The 21,358-nt window shown below is 36.9% G+C and overlaps 1 protein-coding gene across 1 annotated transcript in view; it reads left to right on the top strand.

Moving 5' to 3' along the window:
- The window catches only part of cplx2 (complexin 2), a 39,867-nt gene that overhangs the window by 4,803 nt on the left and 13,706 nt on the right, over positions 1-21,358 (top strand). Inside the window, exon 2 of the mRNA XM_036568509.1 lies at positions 17,722-17,878. Coding sequence (XP_036424402.1) covers positions 17,848-17,878 — 31 coding nt within the window. The 5' untranslated portion in view covers positions 17,722-17,847. The remainder of the gene's footprint in view (positions 1-17,721; positions 17,879-21,358) is intronic.

Below are 21,358 nucleotides of genomic sequence, written 5' to 3'. Positions count from 1 at the left end.
GATATAGGGCAGCCAGTCAGAACAGAAGTCATTAACATATATCAGTTGTAAAGGCACAAGAAACACAATGATTTATTCTAAAGAATAAAAGAGGTTGGAAGAACATCATGGAAAATGTTTTTGGTATATAAAACCACACAAATGTTATAAGTGAACTTAAGGGTACAAAATAAAATGGAAGACAAATGCGTGATATGGACCTGTAAAGCCTGAATTTCAACACACTGAACATACACCTAAAGCATTTAGGCCGCTGCTCATGAGAGCAACAAAATACAGCTACACTGAAACATGCATTATTCACTGCCTAAACATTTAATTTAAATCATCCTGCTAGAGCTTGCTTTTACAAAGACCATCACTCTAATTGGGCTTTAGATCTCATATACGCTGGACATGCTCACGCATGTGCCCAGACTTCATATGATATGATTTACAACTACAAAGCAGGCCAAAGAGACAAAATCGTGTTAGCGACATGCTGCTAATGTGTTGTACATGGCAGGTGAGGAATGGCAGGTTGTGAATCCTCTCTCTGTGTTTTGTTCTGAAAGTCATCAGCACTCGCCTAGCAGCAGGGAGAGAAATCAGGTGCTAAATTATTCATATCTGCACAAAAAAACACAACCCTGTCAAGATGTAGCAAGAGCTTTTTTAGATTTACATTTTTTGGGTAGGCTATGATGACATTTCGTCCACAGAAATGCCTCAAACTTGTCGGTCTGGCAGGAAGCGGCCAGGCGGCTAAGGAGCTTAAAGCAACTCAACAGGTGTGGCAGTGACAGGTCAGCAGGAGCACTTTTAAAAAAGCCTTTTGTCTCTTTTGTGGCGTATGCAATTCTCTTTCCGCCGCTGGGCCGCTGCAGATTAGAGCATTTGGCGACTGCGAGTTTGATGCCTTTTTGCAGCCTTCCTCTGTAGTTCATTAGCTTGGCTACTTGAGATAATCCTGTAAGTGTGAAATTGGCAGCGGATGGTAAAGTCCCTTTTTTTTTGGAGATCAATTCAATACAAGAGAGGAATAAACTGGCTGTGCTACTGCTTTCAACAAGTAGTCATGTTTGGTACCTTTGATTGTTCCCTTTGTATCTTCTCTGTGGACGAGGAGTGGACTTGATTCTCTGAAGATTTTAAAAAACGGATGCCAGTGACACCATCTCTGGCGGTGGTGAGATGTTAGAGAAGTTGGCTGTAATTGAAAAGACCTTTAATCTAGCAAAATGGTATGGAGATAATGCTCTTTTGGACTGCCTGCTCGCGGCAAGCATTTCAAATGAGAGCTTATCTCCCTTCCCCAGATTCTTCCTCCTTCTAAGTGGTTAGCTCCTGGGCAGACGCACATGGACACTGAGCACTCTTCAAACCCACAAAAGATGCTTGAGCTAACTAAAAGCACCAAAAGTACAGGTCATCAGATATGAGTTTTGGAGGTCAGAATCACTGTTTACTTGCAAATGTTTTGGTATTGAATTATGTTCTAAATATGACATGCTATGAATTGTTGTTTTAATCTCAAATCTCTACATCTACAGCTACTGTTTAGCTATTGTGATTAGTTGTTAGTCCTCTGTCAAATAAGACTTCAAAGGGGAATTCCACTGATATTTCAAAAGTTCTGCATAATTAAACCATTAAGATGTAAACACAGTCAGTCAAAGTGGTTTCATATTAAAAGTTACATTACAGAGAAACTTACAGAGTCAGAGTTGTTCTCAGTGGCGGTGATAGGAGCCAGATGTCTAAAGTGTTTCATGATAATAAAAGCTTAGATGAAATGGTCACAAATAATAATAAAATTTATTTTTAGATTTACTATTTTACCATTATTAACATGACAGATAAAAAGAGGTACACGTGTAGGTTCGCTGGTGGTTGTATTTGGCTATATCTGCATTGTAGGCCATTGTAAAGAAATCTGAGGTAAGTTGCTCTGCAGTAAAGCATTTCACATCAAACCACTCTGAACGACTTTGTTTATATCTTAAACATTGAAATATATTTTGAAACCTTGGTGGAATTCCCCTTTATGTCCAATATATATAAATATATATATAGGTATATATGTAGGTTAATTGGTGAGCTAACATTATTAGAATAATATATATATATATATATATATATATATATATATATATATATATATATATATATATATATATATATATTATTCTAATAATGTTAGCTCACCAATTAACCTACACCTATTAACATTAAACAGTAATACTTATACAGAAGCCCTAACATACTTTACAAAGCACACCAGTTCTACTCCTATTGCACAGATGGACGAACATCTTTTACTTACCTTAAAAGCTGCATGTGGTGTGCGCAGACTGTCACTCTTCATGTAATAATCTTACAAGACAGATGTAGCAAACTTGTTTATTCATTTGTTTATTCTCTAGGATTTATATTAACTGCCTGCTCCTATTCCCACAGTTTCATACTCAGAAGAAGACAACACAACAGACGTTAATTAGGCTTCATGTGCAGGCCTGATAGTCAAAGTAGGGCTTAACACAGATTAAAGAAAAAAAAAGATTTTAAAAAGCGAAAAAGGGCAAAAATAGGACGACCCACACTGGTAAATAAAATGAGACAGAGACCTACAATAAAATAAATAGGTAATGATGTGCAAAAGCGCTAATTTAGGCTAAATGACTATTAAAACTGCCTTTAGTTGTTGAGCTCATTAGATCTGCCAGATGGAGATGAAGTTCTGTTTTATAACAGTGAAGATGTTTCGCTTTTGGTGGAACTAAGTGTTGTCTGTCTAGCTCACTGCCTTATGTCCTTGCCTGAACACAGTACTAAGAGCTGTTATCTATTTAATAAGCAGACGTTGTTGTGAATATGCCTTGCCAAGAGAGTTGGAGAAGGCTGTGCAGTCCTACGGATCTGAAAGCGCTTTCTAGACAGAAGAATGGTCCTTGCATGCTATGTGCTGCATACTGTGGTGCCTGTAATGTATGTACTGATCCACTAGATCTGATTCTGTAATTTAAGGCCTACAAGTTTAGCTTTTTGTGTGGCAGTTCCACACGTAAATTACATAAGCAAATCTTAAGCTGTCCTTATTGATTTGTTGCACAAATACACTGTAAAAAGTGGCTTATCAGATCTACCTAAAAAATTGTGATAACAAGTAATTGAACTAGTTTTATTCAACTTAAAAAACTACATTGATTGAAAGAAACGTTCATTCAAAGTATTTATTTAGGTTGAATAAACCTAGTTAATTTACTTGTTACCGCATGAAGTACATTTTTTAGGTAGATCTGATGAGTCACTTGCACTTTCCAGTGTGATTTGTCGATGCTCATATGCTTTATATATGTTACTAATGTTTGACAAAACAAGAGGCAGGTGGTAAAAATCAATAATTGAATGGGACTTAGACTATAACCTTGCAGAACCCCATAGTGAATCATTTTATCCTCACAATCTTGCTTATTTTAATATCTCTTGTGTTATTTTGCTTATGTGTTTTTGGTCAATTTTAGTTCATGTTAAAAAATTATATACATTGGGAGAATCCAAAAACATAAATATACAAACAATGTAGAAAATAAGAGGAATACAAAAAGTGTTTGTACAGTGATAGAAATCATACAATTGAAGATTTCACCTCTGTGGATGTTTATCCATAATTAGCATGCCATTTCATTTGCATAAATCATTGCGTGAAATGTTTAAATTGGGGATTACGCACTGAAGTCAGCAAATGCTGTAACTATGTGCAGCAGACGTACATACTGCATTGTGACAGAGGCTAATTGGCCCCCACTGGAGAAGGGGTTTCCCATGACCTCTTATGCTACTGATATACTTTGACACTTACTTAGCAGGAGGTCAGCAGAAGTGAACGAAGACCCCCTCCCTGAAAGCAAGTGTCCCCAACTGCTCTCACTCTGCAGTGGGTAGAATATTCATATGTTGGCCTAAGTGGGTTAATACTGAGTCATTATATACTACAGTAAAATGTCAGGAAGGTGCTACAGAGTCAGTTTCGTGAAACGGCACTCTTGAACAGTGAGAACACATAATATGAGAACATTTTAACCTCTAGAAATCCAGATTTATTACTTTTGTGTTGCTTTCTTATTCAAATGCAATCACATAATTAAAAGTCCATAATTATTTATATAGTGACTGAAATGACTTTGCATTCGATTTACATTCTGCTTCGACAATGTTGCCTCTGAACTTCTGTCTTTTTACTTTTTCTTTTTGTCTCCATGCTGAACAGTGACAAAAATCCAAAATGTTGCAAATCAAGTCCAAATCATAAAATATCTCTCTTTTTACTGTTTTGGCAGTATTTCTCCACTTTTTTCCTATAGCTATGAGCTATCTCCAGCTACATTTGTTTCCTCTGAGGGTGAATTCTGGAATAATCTCAGCACTGACAGCAAAAAGTGGCATTTTTTGACACGATTTCTATTGAAAACTAGGAACTTGAGGGAAAAAATAAGGTTAAGATAAGTATAGATGCCCGTTCCGAGAGAGCTGACACAAGACCTCGACAGCAATCAGCAAAAATCCCACTGCCTGCCACTGCAAGCTCGAATTCACACGTCCGAGGTCCAGCTTGCTGTGAGGACAGGCGTGGGGCGCGCTGAAGTTGTGATAGGTAATGAAGAAGTGATGTGCTGGAGTCCCTGCAGCCGCTTCTGCGCTCCGCTAGGCCTCATCATCCTCTCCTGGCAGCTGATGTTTTACACGAGAAGCCGTTGCCCTGGTAACAACTCTTCACACCTGATTCTATAATGCCACTTCATTTGCCCCAACCAATTTATGAGGGACACTCAGGAGGGACCTAAGAGAATACATAAATATATGCTTAGCATGGAGATATCTAAGCAGCCCTCCTCTCTATTAGCTATTGCATCATTCTAATATAGATTGTAGTCACTCTTTGAATGCTCTGAGCCGTAGGGGAGCTGCTACCCACTTCACTATCACCACCATGAACGTGTTTAAAATTCAAAGGAAATTGGGTTAGAATAATAGTCTATGTGAAAAGCCAGGGAAAGGTCATCCACATACACAGCAGCTCTAGGAACTCCGTCACTCATCATAAAACACATGAATTATTGTTCAGTCAAGCATGTCATGAAGCAGACAAAGAGGAGGCCAAAGTTAATTAATGACACAGCAGGCATGAGCGAAGAGTCAAATAAAGTCAAACCTCACACAGCTGCGTAATGTTTTCGATAAGAGCAAAGACCACCCCGAGAGACTTAGACGCTATGCCAATTTCCCAAAAGCAAAAGCTCATGTTCAGTTCACTTATATTTTCAGGCCTACACAAAATGCTAGTCTTAAAAATATGTTATATTTCTAGTCAAGACAGCCATGAAGTACAAGTTATTCAGGAGATATTTCTGAGATTAGATATAAGATAATCCACTTGCATAAGGATGGCGGAAGTCAAATGGAAAATAAGTGGAGTTTCTAAAGTTGGAGTTCAATGAAGTTAAATTCAAAGATACCAAGAAAATGGGGCTTCTAACAACTGTGGAAGATCTGGAATGGCCACCAAAAGGTGCACCATCAGATAAACAGTACTTCTTCTTTGAGATAGAGGAGAAAATCTAGCGCCACTCTTTCTGATCTGACAAAATTCACAGGTTCTGTCTGTCCAAGGCAAAAAGTACAGATACGAGTAATACTGAAAGAACTGATAGTATATTTAGATGTTGATGCTTCTATGTGTATTTTCTGTTAAATATGTTTTCTGCTTTTTTCCTGATGCTGAAATCATAGCGTGTGCTCAATGGCAGTTTTGACTAGAAATTAAACAAATAAAAGGGTGATCTCTAACTTTTGCACATCATTGGTGATGTACATGTTGTTAGCTCTACATATTACCTAATATACGATCAAGTATAGTGTTGGTGATAGAGGCTTTGTTGTTAAAGCACACACATATAATGGAAAATTTTTCTTCACTTTTTTTAATAAAAGTGTTTGTTAAAACTGTCCAAATGTTACAGTTCACTGCCCACTTCATACGTTCCATAGGTTAATAAATGTTAACTTAAACATAGAACACATTCACATTTTTAATTCTTTAATAAATGTGTTATTAATCATGATATAGCATTAATATTTCTTGTATGTGTAAATCTCATTCTCAGTAACGTATATAATGAAAAAGTGAACAAAGTGGTACTTTATATGTTTGCAAAAACCTTGATAAAGAAGCTAAGCTGCAAAAAATTGCTTGTTTTCAATGAACTGTTTTTTGTGATGTCACCAAAACAAATTTACATGGGTTCAGCCTATAGCTGTCCATTGACAGTGAAGTTATAAGAAACCTTTTAGCCCACACTCCGTACAACGTGGAAGCCAATCAGAACAGAGCGCATTTATATGATCGCAAGTGTACCTCGAGGGGGAAAAATAAAAGAAAAATGCAGGATATTTGCCCTTTAAAACATCACTTAAAGAGGGAGGCATGCGAGCACAGGCTGAGTAAAAACAGACTAATTTCCCTCCCATGTGTGCCGGATCTGCACTGCATTCTGTCCTGGCTGCATGCCCCATATTTAATCTTATCATCAATGGTGCTTTGCTGTCAGAATCACTTTGTAAACCAGGCAGAGCAACATACAGTTTAACCTAATTACCCTTCATGCCCTGACTTCCAGTATGCCTTCATGCGACTCCCACTCTTTTCCTCGTGTGGGAAGGATCTCAGTCTTTTTATCTCATGAGCCAAAATCTTCCCACAGAAACAGTTCAAACCATTCTTTTGCTCCTTAACATCAAGCAGTGGAGTAATAATACAGAGCATACTGAAAAAACAGTAATGCTTTGGATTTATCAGATTCACATGTGCATCTGTTCCACATGAATAAAATACAGAACATCAACAGTTACTGCCTAAAAGAAGTTCATGAAAGACAGTAATTGTGTTGATGTAATGTGCTTCATTCATATGGAACTGATGCAAATATTCAAACCTAGTAAAAGCACTGTTTTTCAGTGTATGTAGATGCATGCATTGTTTTGATTCATTAAGTGTGCAAATCGCATGGAACAGTATGTGCTGCTTATTCCACAGTGTTAGTATCCAGTAGATTTTTGTTATATGACCAGTATTTTTTTCTAAAACTGTATTATTGAATTAATATTAATGGAGAAATTTACTCCTTTATTTTTGCAAAATTCTGAATAATTATATGGCTAAGTCGGCCTGGGTTTGATTCCTGGCCGGGCGACCAGGGTCCTTTATGTGTGGAGTTTGCATGTTCTCCCCGTGTCTGCGTGGGTTTCCTCCGGGTACTCCGGTTTCCTCCCACGGTCCAAAGACATGCAGTCAGGCTGATTGGCCATGCTGAATTGCCCCTAGGTGTGGATGTGTGTGTGATTGTATATGTATGTCTGTCTGTCTGCCCTGTGATGGACTGGCGACCTGTCCAGGGTGTATCCTGCCTTCCGCCCAATGACAGCTGGGATAGGCTCCAGCACCCCACCGCGACCCAGAAGGATAAGCGGTTTAGATGATGTATGTATGTATGTATATGGCTAAGTCATTCAGAGGGGTTTAATGTGAAATGCCCTGTTCTAGAGAAATCTCCGAGTCTGAATTGTTCACAGTGGTGGTGACAGGAACCAGACATTCAAAGTGTGTGCCCATTGTTTTTTGATACTTTTGAAAGTTTTAACCTAAAATGTATTTTTTAATACATGCATGGCATTGTAATCCAAACTGGTACATTAGAAAAACATATTTAGCCAACACACTGAAAAAATGGTTCATGATTTTACTGTGTCAGGTTTGCACACAAAATATGCTACATCAACACAATTGCTTTCTTTAAGTTTACAAGTTTGGGCAATTGTTGGGTTCATGAAATACCTTTTATTCAAGTGCAGCTACACATTTTAATCGTGTCAGTTCAAAGCACCATTTTTTATGGGCAGTACATCTAAAACCCCAGAAGATGAGGTTCACTGATCATTTTGGATAGCAAATAAACTACTCATGTTCACATTTTAGACATTGCAAGTTTCAATTTCACACACCAACAATTGAATTACATTTGAATTGAACCAGATTTGAAAAATCTGTGTAATTCCCCTGGATTTGGTGTGACAAATTAAATTGAAATGTCACATTACAGTACGTTATGCCTTCAACCAACAAGTCAAACAAAAAATATTGCTCCTCCTCGGCTGGACTGGACATGAAAAGTTAATTAGTGCAAACATTAAGTTTCTTCTTTCTTATGAAGTTGTTTGTAATTAGAATGACTGATGGAATCAAAGGTATAAGGTGTTTGCCAAAAATGTAATAAAACTATTGCTCTTTTGTCGTCTACAATTAATGACATTTACAACATGATTCAAGCAATTTATCAAGTCTAACTGCGTCATTTAGAGAAAGAACAATCATTTCCAGTACCGTGCATTTAAGAGGACTTTTAGTAAATGTCATCCATTACTGTCCTTTCTCCCACATAAAATTAAGTCCTTGTAGACTGCTCTAATACCTTTTTTGCTCCCTAATTTATAATAATTGTCAAGAAAGGAGAAACTAGAGAGTTGACACTGAATGAGCTATGAGTTCAACTTGACAATATAATCCAAAAAAGCACTGGCAATAACTAGCACAAAACTCTTCACAGTGAAAGCCCCGGTGTTAAAATTTACTCAGTGTTGACGTCAACCTGAAATTAAAATAGAACCTTTTTTTTTTTTAGTTGTTTGTTCGTGTGCCTTGCCATACTAAGCATGACTCATCTTACTACACCATTTAAAGGACAAAATACTTGTTTTTCCTTAATCTTTGTCATATATGTTATGATTTCTGGTTCAAAATGACTTTAAAGGGGAATTCCACAATTTTTTTCAAAAGTCGTGTATACTGAAATGGTTAAGATGTGAGCAAAGTCATTCAAAGTGGTTTGATGAGAAATGATCCGTTCTAGAGAAGCCTACCCGCAGAGTCATTCACAGTGGTGGTGACAGGAACCAGACATCTGATAAGTGCTTCTTAAAGCTCCCTCTCATGAATCTGCTGCCTAATGAGGTTTTTGATAAAACATATTTTTAAAATCCGTTCATGACATTTCTTCAGATTTACAACTATTTCACCATCATTAGCTTTACGTATAAAACCACATGTAGGTTCACTCATCATTTTGGATGGTAAATAAAATGGCTGTATTTACACTGTAGACATTGTGACTCCTGGTTCCTATCACCAGCACTGTAAAGATAATCTGAATGTGAAAGTTTCTCTACAATGCACCATTTAACATCACACGAGTCTGAATGGCTTTGTTTATATCTCAATGATTTCATTTTGCACAAATTTAGAAAAATCTGTGAAATTCCCTTTAAGTGTACCATATTAATAAACACCAGTGTTCATTCAACACTGATGATTTTTCTAGGTAAATACACAGGGGGCCTATTTTCATGAAGCAGAGTATAACGTCTTATACTTTGGGTTGCCAGCTGTTGCCCCCCTACTTCCACAACTGCATGAGAGAACGTCCAGAAGGTACAGTTTCCACACAAGCGCAATCAGACATTAGAATTAGAGAAGTGGAACAGAAGAAGACGTGTGAATTGATTAATCAGGATCTTCTCAGCCAATCAGATCAATCTCCTCATACCTTTTAAATAGATGCGTGAAGTGCAATGCCTGCACATGCAAATTGCACAGTCGAGGCAGAGCTTCATTAATGAGGAGACAGAGGAGCTCTCCCTCTTTCTCTGCACCCTCCCTCTACTGGCTGTAATGTATTCCATTAGTCTGTACTCTGCGCACCGCATCAGATCAGGGGGAGACAGATCAAAATTAGTAGTGTGTGCAGTAGAAATGGACAATGGAAATAACCCGTATTTCTTCCATTGTCTTGCACAGCTCCAGAAATGCTGTGGAGCATGACGTTTTAAACCTCTTTTTATGTACATGGTGGGGGATGTAGACCTCCTGTACCACTGTTTGTGGTATAGTGGTTAGTACAGCTGCCTTCCAGGCAGTTGACCTGGGTTTGATACTTACACCTCCTGTAAGCCTTAATTAGGTTGTTGAGCGCTATCATGAAGGAAGGCTGTTCTATTGCTCTTCTCTGCAGTCAAAACAGTATAACTGTTATCATTGTCAAAATCATATCATTTTACTGCTATACAGTGTCATAACTGTGTTTGTCAAGGAGATTTGCCATGACACAATGGAACTGACCTGTCCATGCTCCGTCCACAGATGCATGCTAACATAGTTTAGTTTCAAATGGACTGTTTTACCAGCTAATCAAAACAACACAGAACCACCATGCTGACATTAGCTTGTTATTGTCTGGTGCTCACCAAATAGTATTGGGTGCTTACCGCATAGGATCTGGTGCTCACCTGATAGCATCTGGTGCTCATCACAAAGTATTGAGTGCTCACCTGATAGTATCTGGTGCTCACCAAATAGTATTGGGTTCTCATCTGATAGTATCAGGTGCTCATCAGATAGTATCAGGTGCTCACCACATAGTATCTGGTGCTCAACCATGCTGAGCCGTGAGTGTTAACACTACACCTTCAATTCAAGCTGTAAACCACAAAACAAAAAGAAAACACCTCTATGATGATGCAAATTTCTGCCAGCATCTCTGTGGGATTTCAGTAGTATCTTAGTGCTAAGCTAACAGCATTTCACATTAATATTTTTGGCAATGTTAGATTAAACAGACATTTGAAGCTGGTAAAAGACATTGTGTTTTATTTGAACTTTGTAATAAACATGTTAATGTATATTTTACATCTGATATCACTGCAAAGCTAGAGCAATGATCAAAATGTGGAAAACAAATCTGTGAAGAACCTCACAATTTAGAGCTGACATTCCTACTAAAGGGTATTACCAGCATCTATTTCATGACACTAAAAGAATCTCTTCATGTCTCTAGTATTAAATTGACAAAGAATCATTTCCTGTGAGATGTCTATTTTGTAATGACTTTGTCCTTCAAGCAGTGGAAAATGAGATGGCTTTTTTTAGAAGCTGTTCACAGGCTATAGGATAAAAATGAGCCATACTAATTTGTTATAGGCCTCTAAGATGGTGTGCTTGGGTGTATCATTTTGTTATAAAAAAATAATGGAACCAGGCCACCTTACCCTCTAGCAAGACCAGCTACTATAATAGATCACCATCCAGCTTCAGGAATAAATTAGCTTGGCCTGTGAACTGGCTAGCTATGGATGAAGTCTGGAGGATATTATTGGTATGTAACAAAGAAACTGAGAGTTGGATGTTTCCTTAAAGTACTTGTATAGGAGCATCGGCTGGACCAAATGCAATTTGTGTGTTACATGTCGCTCTGACAGCTGCTAGGTACTAAGTTAGGAATCCGCCCTTATCCTCTGATTTTCCTGCCACCTGGCCCCAATTGTCAAAGTCATTAAGTTGTTGCTGAAAACAGAAAATAGTAGGTTGTAACAGGATAACAGGATGTAGAATATGTGACTTTACATGTATATCCCTCTTAAATGTCTCTACTTTTTGCTTTGATGACAGTGTGCACTCAAGCTGGCACAGGCTCTGATCACTAATAGTGACCAAGGCCTTGGATGCATAGATCAGAACCACCAGAGAGTGAACATGATTTTCAATGGAAGGAATCATTTTTAAAAATCGGACCTTTTTGTATAAAGGCCTTAACATGGTCAGCAGCACAAATTTGAATAGTGACCTAGAAATAATGCAAAATCTTCAATATTTCGTCTATAATTTATAACTTTTATTTATTTTATGTTTTTGAAGTTTCTCAAATGTTCTATCCAGAATTAAATGAAAAATATAAAAAATATAAAATTTTTGAGGTCTCAGACTTTTGGACCTCACTGTACATTCCACGTACTTTGTGTTCTAGAGATGTAGAACCTCTAGTAGAACCTCCATATGTGGATCAACATGTCTTGGAAAATACATTTTTAGGATGTAGATGGGGAATCCTCCTCATAATAGATTGGCTCCAATGCTCCTCATAATAGATTGGCTTATTTGATTTACACAAAAGTCATTGCTACTTCAGTTCAAGAACTGCTTGTAACCAGCATGAAAGACAGTACAGTGTAGCAAGGTGTAAAAAAATACCTGTAGTATACTTGTGAGCAGGATACTAGATGAAATTCTTCCACGGGTATGAGTTCCATCATAACCATTACACCGGTATGCCACCAACAAGCACTAATAATTCAACATACAAACAGTGCAAACCACACTAACACTAACCCATTTAGCTGAATGGCTGAACCAGGGATGTTTCAGTAACATTTCAAAAGAAAATGTCTCGAAAATGTCTCTACCACTGTTTAGTCCTTTGCATTTGAAGCAGCAGATATAAACGAATGGTCAGATTTAGCCTTAGCCTAACATGGACACCAGAGCAATAGTGTGAATGACTTTAATGTTTTCCAAATTCAAGCAGTGTCTGATGGTTGGATGCACATATCATGAGAAATTTGATGAAGCTGAAGTTGTGTTCTTATTTGAATTTCACGGTCTACCTTATATAGTGCCACAGTTACATACAGGTGCCTGTGCAGGTACTGGAATGTAACTGCTGCACCAAAAGCTGATGAATAAGAAGACAACTTCACCCTTGTAGCCTTGCAGTTTTGTTCTAACTATTTTGCATAATAAAAATGTTTCAAATTGTTTACTTCAGGGTTTTATTAAAAAATACAGCCACGTTTCCAAAAAAGTTGGGACAGTGTGCAAAATGTAAATAAAAACAGAATGCAATGTTGCGCACATCACTCGAACACTATATTAAGAATAATACAAAGACAGCATATCAAATGTTGAAACTGAGAAATTTTATAGTTTTTTTTAAATATTTGCCCATTTTGAACAAACATTCCAAAAAAATTAGGACAGGGGCAACAAAAGACTGGTAATGTTGTTAAATGCTATAAAACACCTGGTGGAACACCTCACAACTAATTAGGTTAATTGGCAACTGGTCAGTAATATGATTGGGTATAAATAGAGCATCTCAGAGAGGCTGAGTCTTTCAGAATGAAAGACGGGGAGGAGTTCATCACTGTGAAAGACTGTGTGGGCAAATAGTGCAACAATTCAAGATCAGCGTTTCTCAACGTAAAATAGCAAAGAACTCCTCAGTTCCCAAACGCTGACAGAGTATAGTTAAAAGAAGTAATGATGCAACACTGTAAACATGCCTCTGTCCCAACTTTTTTGAAATGTGTTGCTGGCATCAAATTCAAAATGGACATATAATTTTCATAAAGCAGGTGTCTGAAATTTTAATTATACCATGATATCATTTTTTGGCCATATAGTCTTATACAGACAGCTTGGAGTGCCATTAATGATATTCTGTGGGGTATTCTCATGTTTCACCGTTTCATTGTATTTGTTTGCTTTGTTCATAAATTGGGGAATTTAATGTAGTTGATAAAGTGATTGGCACGTCATCTTTTAACCTCTTCAACTCCTTGAGACCACCGGTGGTTCCAAAACGCACTTCGTCATATTCTTCATAACTTTCATATTTCATAAGCTACATTCAAAAGGTGGGTATCATATGAGAGCTGTAACTGTCTTCTTTCCAGTCAAATAGATGAGTAATGTAATTTTAAACCCTTATAATAGAAGAAGCTGAATTTTTTTTTGTCTACTGAAAGTCGACCCATTTTTCCACAAATCTGAGCTATAAACTATAAACAGATGGTGTCTCTTCAGTGATCTGCTCTGTACAAATTATTTTTATAAAATAATACAAAGAGCATCTAAGATTTTTGGCTTTCAGCAATAAATTGTAAGCATATAGCAATATGTGTATTTCATGCAGTTACTGAATAATTTGCCTTATGATTTGGTCATGTAAATTCAGATGGAAAAACCAAAATATACCCTGGAGAATAAGAGGTTAATTTCATTTTATGTTGATTTCCTTAGACTTCCAAAATCCATCATGATTTTGAGTGCGCCAAGCATAGAAACAGGAATGAAGGGCTGAAATTGAGTGCTTTGACTCTATTTGCCATCAGTACTTTGTTCCATGTATATATGTTGATTTATGCTGTGAAATTGGGCTCCCTGGAGTGTTCTACTACATCAGGGTAGTTTGCCACTGAAATGGAAGTTACGTAAGGTTCAAAATTCGCTAATAGCTGCAGGAAGAAAAGTGCTGCTTTTGTTCTTCTGTGCTTAAGATATTATGTGTAGCTCAACAAACAAATCTTTTATAAGATTGTTCTCCTCTTCAGCTCAGTGTTAAAAATACACTAGAGGTTCAATGCATTTTAAGAAAATAAAACTATAATGTACCACACACTACTTTTGATTTTTGAACAAATGCTCAAATTAAGTGATAAATACCCTTGAGTTTAAGCCCAGTTCAGACTTGATGGCCATGTATGCATACCAAGTCAAGTGATATGAAATGCTCCATCCTAGAAAAACTTACTGAGTTAGAATTTTTTAGAGTGGTGGTGATAGGAACCAGATATCTGAAGCATTTAATGCCCCCAAAAGCTACGGAACTGAAAGTTATTGCATGAAACAACTACAAATATGATGCCTGACATTGTTTTATTATGGTTTTCAAATGAGGTTTTGACTACATGCATGGTGCAGAGCTACATGCAGGATGTAAGGAAAATTGTACTGAATGAAATTTGATCCAAATTACTATAATTTTACCATCATCAACATTAAATATAAAACTCAGAGGACGTACAGGTTTACAGGTCATTTTGTATAGTGAATAAAATGTTTATACTTTGGTTTCACACATCACAACCCTGGTTCCTATTAGCACTATTGTAAAGAAAGCAGCATTGGTAAGTTTCTCTACAATGAACCGTCTCACGTTAAAACACTCTGAATGACTTTCTTTACATCTCAACAATTTGATTATGCAAAGATTTTGTAAAATCAGTGAAATCCCCTCTGAAATGTGGTCCTTTACAAGTTTAACATGAACTTGTTGTCATCACTGCTGTATTGAAGTGCTCAGGGCAAACTAAGATAAGATACACGATGATGCATTTCCAGAATAAAACAGTAACCTGCTGGGACCTCCGTTCCAACAAGTCCCAGCAGTGCCATACGCTCTCCACAAGAGTGCCGTTTGGTCACGCTCTGATTGGCAGGGTTCCCCTTTGCTCCATTGATATAAGTAATGTTCCAGCCAAGATTAGGCTTATGCCTCTTAGATGCTTCATTTACAAAGACAATGGGGGAGAATGTTTGGAAATGAAGCTTCTGAGAGGCATAGGACTCATCTTTGATAATCAGTGGCAATATAACAAAGCTGTTCTGAACAAAAGTGGCTTAATAGTTTCCGTGGCATGTCTTGGTACAACAAGCAAAGCAGCCTTACAACATAGCAGAGATGCAAAGTGGACAGTCCTGGATCCCAGTCTCAGAGTAAGACTCCTCTGAAGGCTAGAAACAGAAAGGAGTTTGTGCACAGGGCACAGGACAGAGAGAGAAGGCAGGGGAGATTTCAGGTTAGCAATGGTTTATCAGACATCTGTTGATGCAAGCTGCTCTACGTGCCTCAGATGCCAGTTCTTTGCTCCAAAACATGGCAAGAATGACCTTGCCAGTTCAGAATTATATATTAAAATGGCAATGATGAAAAAGATACTACAACAACAACAATACACTTTATTTATATAGCACCAAATACTGTAAATAAAGTAAAAAGACAATGCAATTAAACAAGAAGGGGAAATTTCATTATTTAACCTTTAAGTTGGCTTGACGTAGCTGTTGCTATAGGCTTGCATGGCTGTTGCTATGGTATCCCAGGTGGTTGCTAACGTGTGTGTGTGAATTTACAATATACACTCCCAAGCAACAGAAAAGTTAAGTTTTTATTTACATAGAAGCTGAAAGCGGAAACTGAAGTTTTTTTTATATGGTCCCATCAAAGTCAAGAACCAATGGGAAGCAAATGAAGAGATTTAAGGCCTGGTGTAATGTGATCACTCTTTGGGGTGCATGTGAAGTTTCTGGCTTCGACACTCTGAACTCTGCAAATTAGTGATAAAGGTCCTGGCATGGCCAGATAACAACTGAATGCTGAGTTATTTCATTCAGTACATTCTATACAATCATAACAAGACTATGACTGAGCAAAGTCGTTGCTGTATTTACAGTAGTACTACAGGTCAACATTCATATTGCTGTGCATTGTCCAGTATTATCTGTGATCGACTGTAATGAGTGTACAGTTCTTTGTGTTACTGTGTTCATTTTCTTAGCTTCAATGAATAACACAAGTGGACAAATAATGTATGTATACAATTACTGGCTTCAGAAACGTCCGAGAAGCATCACTTCCTGCAATTCCCTTTTCCATAACATGCCTTGCTGCTAGGGAAACCTAGTCGCCAAGTTGGTGGCTCTCCAGGAGTAGCCTGCGGAGCTTGGGTTTGCTTAATAAGCATAATGATAATGGTGCACTAAGCACACCACGGAAAAAACATAATGGGTTTGATTCCCAACAACATGCTCTACATGGAAGCCTAGCAATGCTCCAACTGTTTGCTTTTGAGTCCATTAACATTATCTAACACTAATGCATGACTTGTCCAAAGTGTAGTAACAGAGCGGTTTGATGTGAAATATTCTGTTCTAGAGAAAATAATCAAGTCAGAATTGTTCACAGCAGTTCTGATGGGAACCAAACATCTGAAAGTGTATTTTCCTCTGATTTACCGATTTACTCTGTTTTACTGATTTAATATTTAACCATTATTAACATTACATAAAAAGTTCAGAAGACACATGTAGGTGCACTAGTGGTTTGGGATAGTAAATATCTAAACTCCTATCACCATCACTGTAATAAAATTAGAGTGGGTACATTTCTCTAGAACTAAGCATTTTACATCAAATCGCTGTTTACATCTCAGCAATTGAGTTCTGCTTCAATGTTGAACAATTAGTGAAATTCACTTTAAATGATCAAGAAATGTTCTTAATTCATTTTGAAAGATGCCTCAAATATTTTTAGTTATTTGGAGTGTGTCTACACCCAGTAACAAACTGTAAAAAATTGTTATATATTGCTGTTGTCGGAAGAAAACCTTGTTCAATGTAAATCAATGGAAAAAGACTTTTTTTCCAAGTCATTTTAGGTCATTCTTTTAGTCCATTCATCATTAAATTTACATACAATGTAAAAGACAACAGGCATTTTCAAATTATGTCAAAAACTGAAAAATGTCAAAAATGGAGATACAAGGTTTTCCTCCGACAACATATATATATATATATATATATGCATATAAAGCATCACATAATTCACATTTATTTCATATATATATATATATATATATATATATATATATATATATATATATATATTACGTGTGTATAACTATATTATATATATAATATAGTTCTTCTTTTTGTATTAATATACCTGGCTATTTCTCACAATGACCCAGGAATAATTATTATGAGTGTATTTACCTGCTTGACGTTATTTATATCATAAAATTGAAAAACAGACGATCATGTTTAGAGCAAAAATGTCTATTTTTGAACATGCATTTGTACATGCATTTCAGCAGTGTTACTGATTTGCACTATCCTTTATTAAACTTACTGAGAATAACTGCTGTTGGAGAGTATGATTGGTTTTACAGTCCACTCCCCTGATGTAGATGCGCTTTCACCAGCTTCTTATCATTTCTTTCTCTTTTTTTCCCCAACAGACGTGAAAGCTGTATCGTCAAGCACGGGATAAAACACACTGTAGTGGACTGACACAGTTGGGACTACAGACAGACTACATGCACCATTCTCTCTAGCTTTAAGAAGGCCAGATATCAAACGTCATCATGAATTTTGTAATGAAGCAAGCACTGGGGGGTAAGTGTAAGACTTTACTGATATCGCCTTTGTAAATCACATGTATAGTGACATGAGCTTTTTGAGAGATTCAGCTTAAAAACGGCTTTGTTGTTTCTTTACAACCATACGGATTGCTAGGTATTCATTTGTTTAAGTAAAAGGCAACAAGCTATTTCCAGATCCTACCATACAGCAGAGAGGATAAGACCTTCAAAATGAACAGACAGATTCTTAGACCATGGTAACACTCAACCCTGTATATATTATTACTTTGGATAACATAGCATTACCAGTAAGTCTGTAATCTGTAAGACTGGGTACTGGGTATATTTCATATCTATGTGGATATAACCTATTTTGTATAAAATAAAACTTTGACAACCTAAAAAAGTTTTTCAAGTTTTTGTTTGATTTATAACATAAAAATGACCTTAAATATAAATTATTTTTGTAATTTTTCTCTAATTGTTAGAAGACAATCATAGCAAATTTATTACAAATATATTTATATATTTGTACTTATATAAAAATATATAAGTATTTATTTTGAGATATGTACTGTATTCAAAAATCAACAAGTTAGTTATCTATTTAAACTCTTAGGTTCGCTGGCTAAAGGCTCAATGTCAAGTAATCACATGAAAAACAAGGCAAATTGAGTTATTCCTGGACCTGCTGGCAGGTTCTGGCCATTGAAAGGATTGAAATAAAACCCTCTTAATATGAAATGTTTTGTGCCAATATCAAATGACCTGCATCACATGATGAAATGTCCCTAGAACATACTTGAAGTCATATGCTCTCTTTTCTTTCCAAATATTTGTTAAAAAGGTGAGTCTGGGTCAAGAATATAATTATTTAACGGTCACTGCTGTTACTCTACTATCATTGATTAAATATTTAATACAAGTGGTTGAATAAAACATTCTGTAATGTTTATGAAAATGCAATTCCAAAGATAGCATGTGCTAGTTTTAGGCTTTTAAGTGGAATATAGGCCCAAAATTTATCTGTGACCTGTCAACTGTGTTAGCCTGTGGCACTGTGGATTTTAAGGTATGTCCTTTTTTGCATGCTATTCAACATGTAATCTTTATCATTGTTTTGGTAAAATAGGATGTAAAAAGATGAAGGGGAATTCCACTGATGTGTTCCAGTTGTCAAATGTTCTGTACAGTTTAGTCATCGAGATGTAAATTAAGTCATTCAGAGTGGTTTGATGTGAAACATGTGGAGTGGAGAATTGTTCACAGTGGTGATCTTGGGAACCAGACGTCTCAAGAGCTCCCTCACAGAAAGTTATTACATAAAATGCTTATCACTACATTACCTAATGCATGAGACACTGTTTTACAGTCATTTTACTATAAGATTTTGGTCTGTTTTTTTAGAATATATGCATGGTATGTAGAGGTGCAAGCAGGGCATGTAAAATAGTCCCCAAAGAGAACAGTTTTTTTTTCAGATTAACCACTATTTTCCTTTATCAACATTACATATATGAACACTGAAGAAAAGTGTAGGTTCAGTGATCATTTTGGACAGAAAATAAATGCTCTATTTGTGTCACAGACCTTGCAGCCCCTGGTTCCTATGACCACCACTGTGATCAATTCTGACTCTCAAATTCCCCTTTAAGACAAGAAATCAAAGTAAACATTGAAGGAAAATGAATCAAGGATATATTAAACAGACATGGCGTGTACCCACAGAGGATGCTGACTGTTATATTGAATGTGCTTTAAACATGTTGTGGCTGCACGCACGTTTATGTATGTACTATAGATTTTGTGACTTTAGAGGACACGTTTTGGTCGAAGGTAAATGAGTCACTTAAATCAATTTTTCCATTTGGTTTCATCAGCTGAGTGACTAAAGATAATGTATTCCCCATCTTCCAATTCCCTCAAATGGGCCAGATCTGGCAGCTTCCTGAGAGCCATTCTGACGACATGATGACCTTTTATGTATTGCATCTTACAATGGAACAGATTCACTGGCTGCAGAACACACTAAGCATGAAGTATTGCCAAATTATCTGGCAATGTTTTAAACCTACAGTTAGCAAATTTGTTCTACAGGACTGTGTTGGAATACATTGCTTTTCAGCTCTCAGTCAGATTCAGGTCAAAGCACCAGCCCTATTGTGTTGATGGGTAAACTTCTATTCCAGTTTCAGTTCTATAGCAGAGGCCAGCATGCTTTCTTTGGGAAAATCATCTCTTCTATCCTCACTAGTGCCCTATTGACTTCTGAAGAGAAACACTATAAATGAATGCTGCCAAGCTTTACAGTAGCGATGGTTGTTATTTGGCAAGTCAGCTAAAAGCATTCAGAAACTAATTTAACAACACATTGCATTCAGATTCAAAATACAGCAAAAAGAAATGAGCAATTTTTGTTTTTAAACTTAAAGCCAATTTTAAAGAACCCATTGCATGGAAAACTGAAATTTCATAGCTTTTTGGAACAAAGATAAGTTGCATACACTGTGTACAAAAATATCCAGATACCCCTTCTAATTAGTAGATTCAGCTACTTTAAGGTGCACTCATTACTAACACAGGCATCCTATGGCACACAGGCAACTTCTATTATCTCCATAGCAAAGGACTGAGAGTAGAATGGGATGCTGGAGGACCCACATATGAGCCTAAGGCCAGACTCCTCTCCAGGGTGGTAGATCTCCAAGACCAGGCTTGAGCACCCCTACCGTCATGGTCACCATGTCCAATGCCAAGTGTCAGCTAGAGGGGTATAAAGCAGGGAAACTGCATTCTCTGGAGTGATGGAGCTCCATTTAATAACTTTGGGATGAGCTAGAGTGATGTTTGTAATCCAAAACTAATCAATCAACATCAGTGCCTGAACTCACTAATGCTCTTATGGCTGAATGCAATCAACTCCTCACAGCAATATTCCAACATCTAGTATAAAGTCTTCCTAGAAGAACAGAGACTGTGACTGCAGCGAAGGGGTAAAAACTCATTATTAATACCGTTTATTTTAGAATTTTTAGAAACATTGGATAAGCAGATGTCTACAAACTTTTGGACACTTATCTTTAAGATACAGTAACAAAAACAGGCTGTTTCATTCCCACATAAATGTCATCACTGGAACCCTTAAAGGAAAATGTGTTATACAGTCTCTTTAAATATTAAGAAAATAGGAATCATTTTTTAGCATTACATACATGCCTGCATTACTACATTACCACATACACAAGTCGACTGCACCCTGACAGGACAGTGCACTGTAAAATCTGACCTCAGAACTCACGCTGGACACTGGGCTCTTATAAAATCTGTAGCCTTTGTCACCGTGTTTGATGTGTTTCTTTGAGCAAATGTGTCTGCACTTCTGCTCACCTTAATGGTGGAGGAGCATGATTTATCCATGAAGGTCATTCATTATTCAAAACACTTCTTCTCATCAAACTTCCACATCCTTTACAAATTATTCAGGAGAATATAACATTTCAGCAGCTCCGTTGGA

Source organism: Colossoma macropomum, unplaced genomic scaffold (genome assembly GCF_904425465.1).
Source record: "Colossoma macropomum unplaced genomic scaffold, Colossoma_macropomum, whole genome shotgun sequence".
NCBI classification, from domain to species: domain Eukaryota; kingdom Metazoa; phylum Chordata; class Actinopteri; order Characiformes; family Serrasalmidae; genus Colossoma; species Colossoma macropomum.
This window is presented reverse-complemented; position numbering and strand designations above follow the sequence as displayed.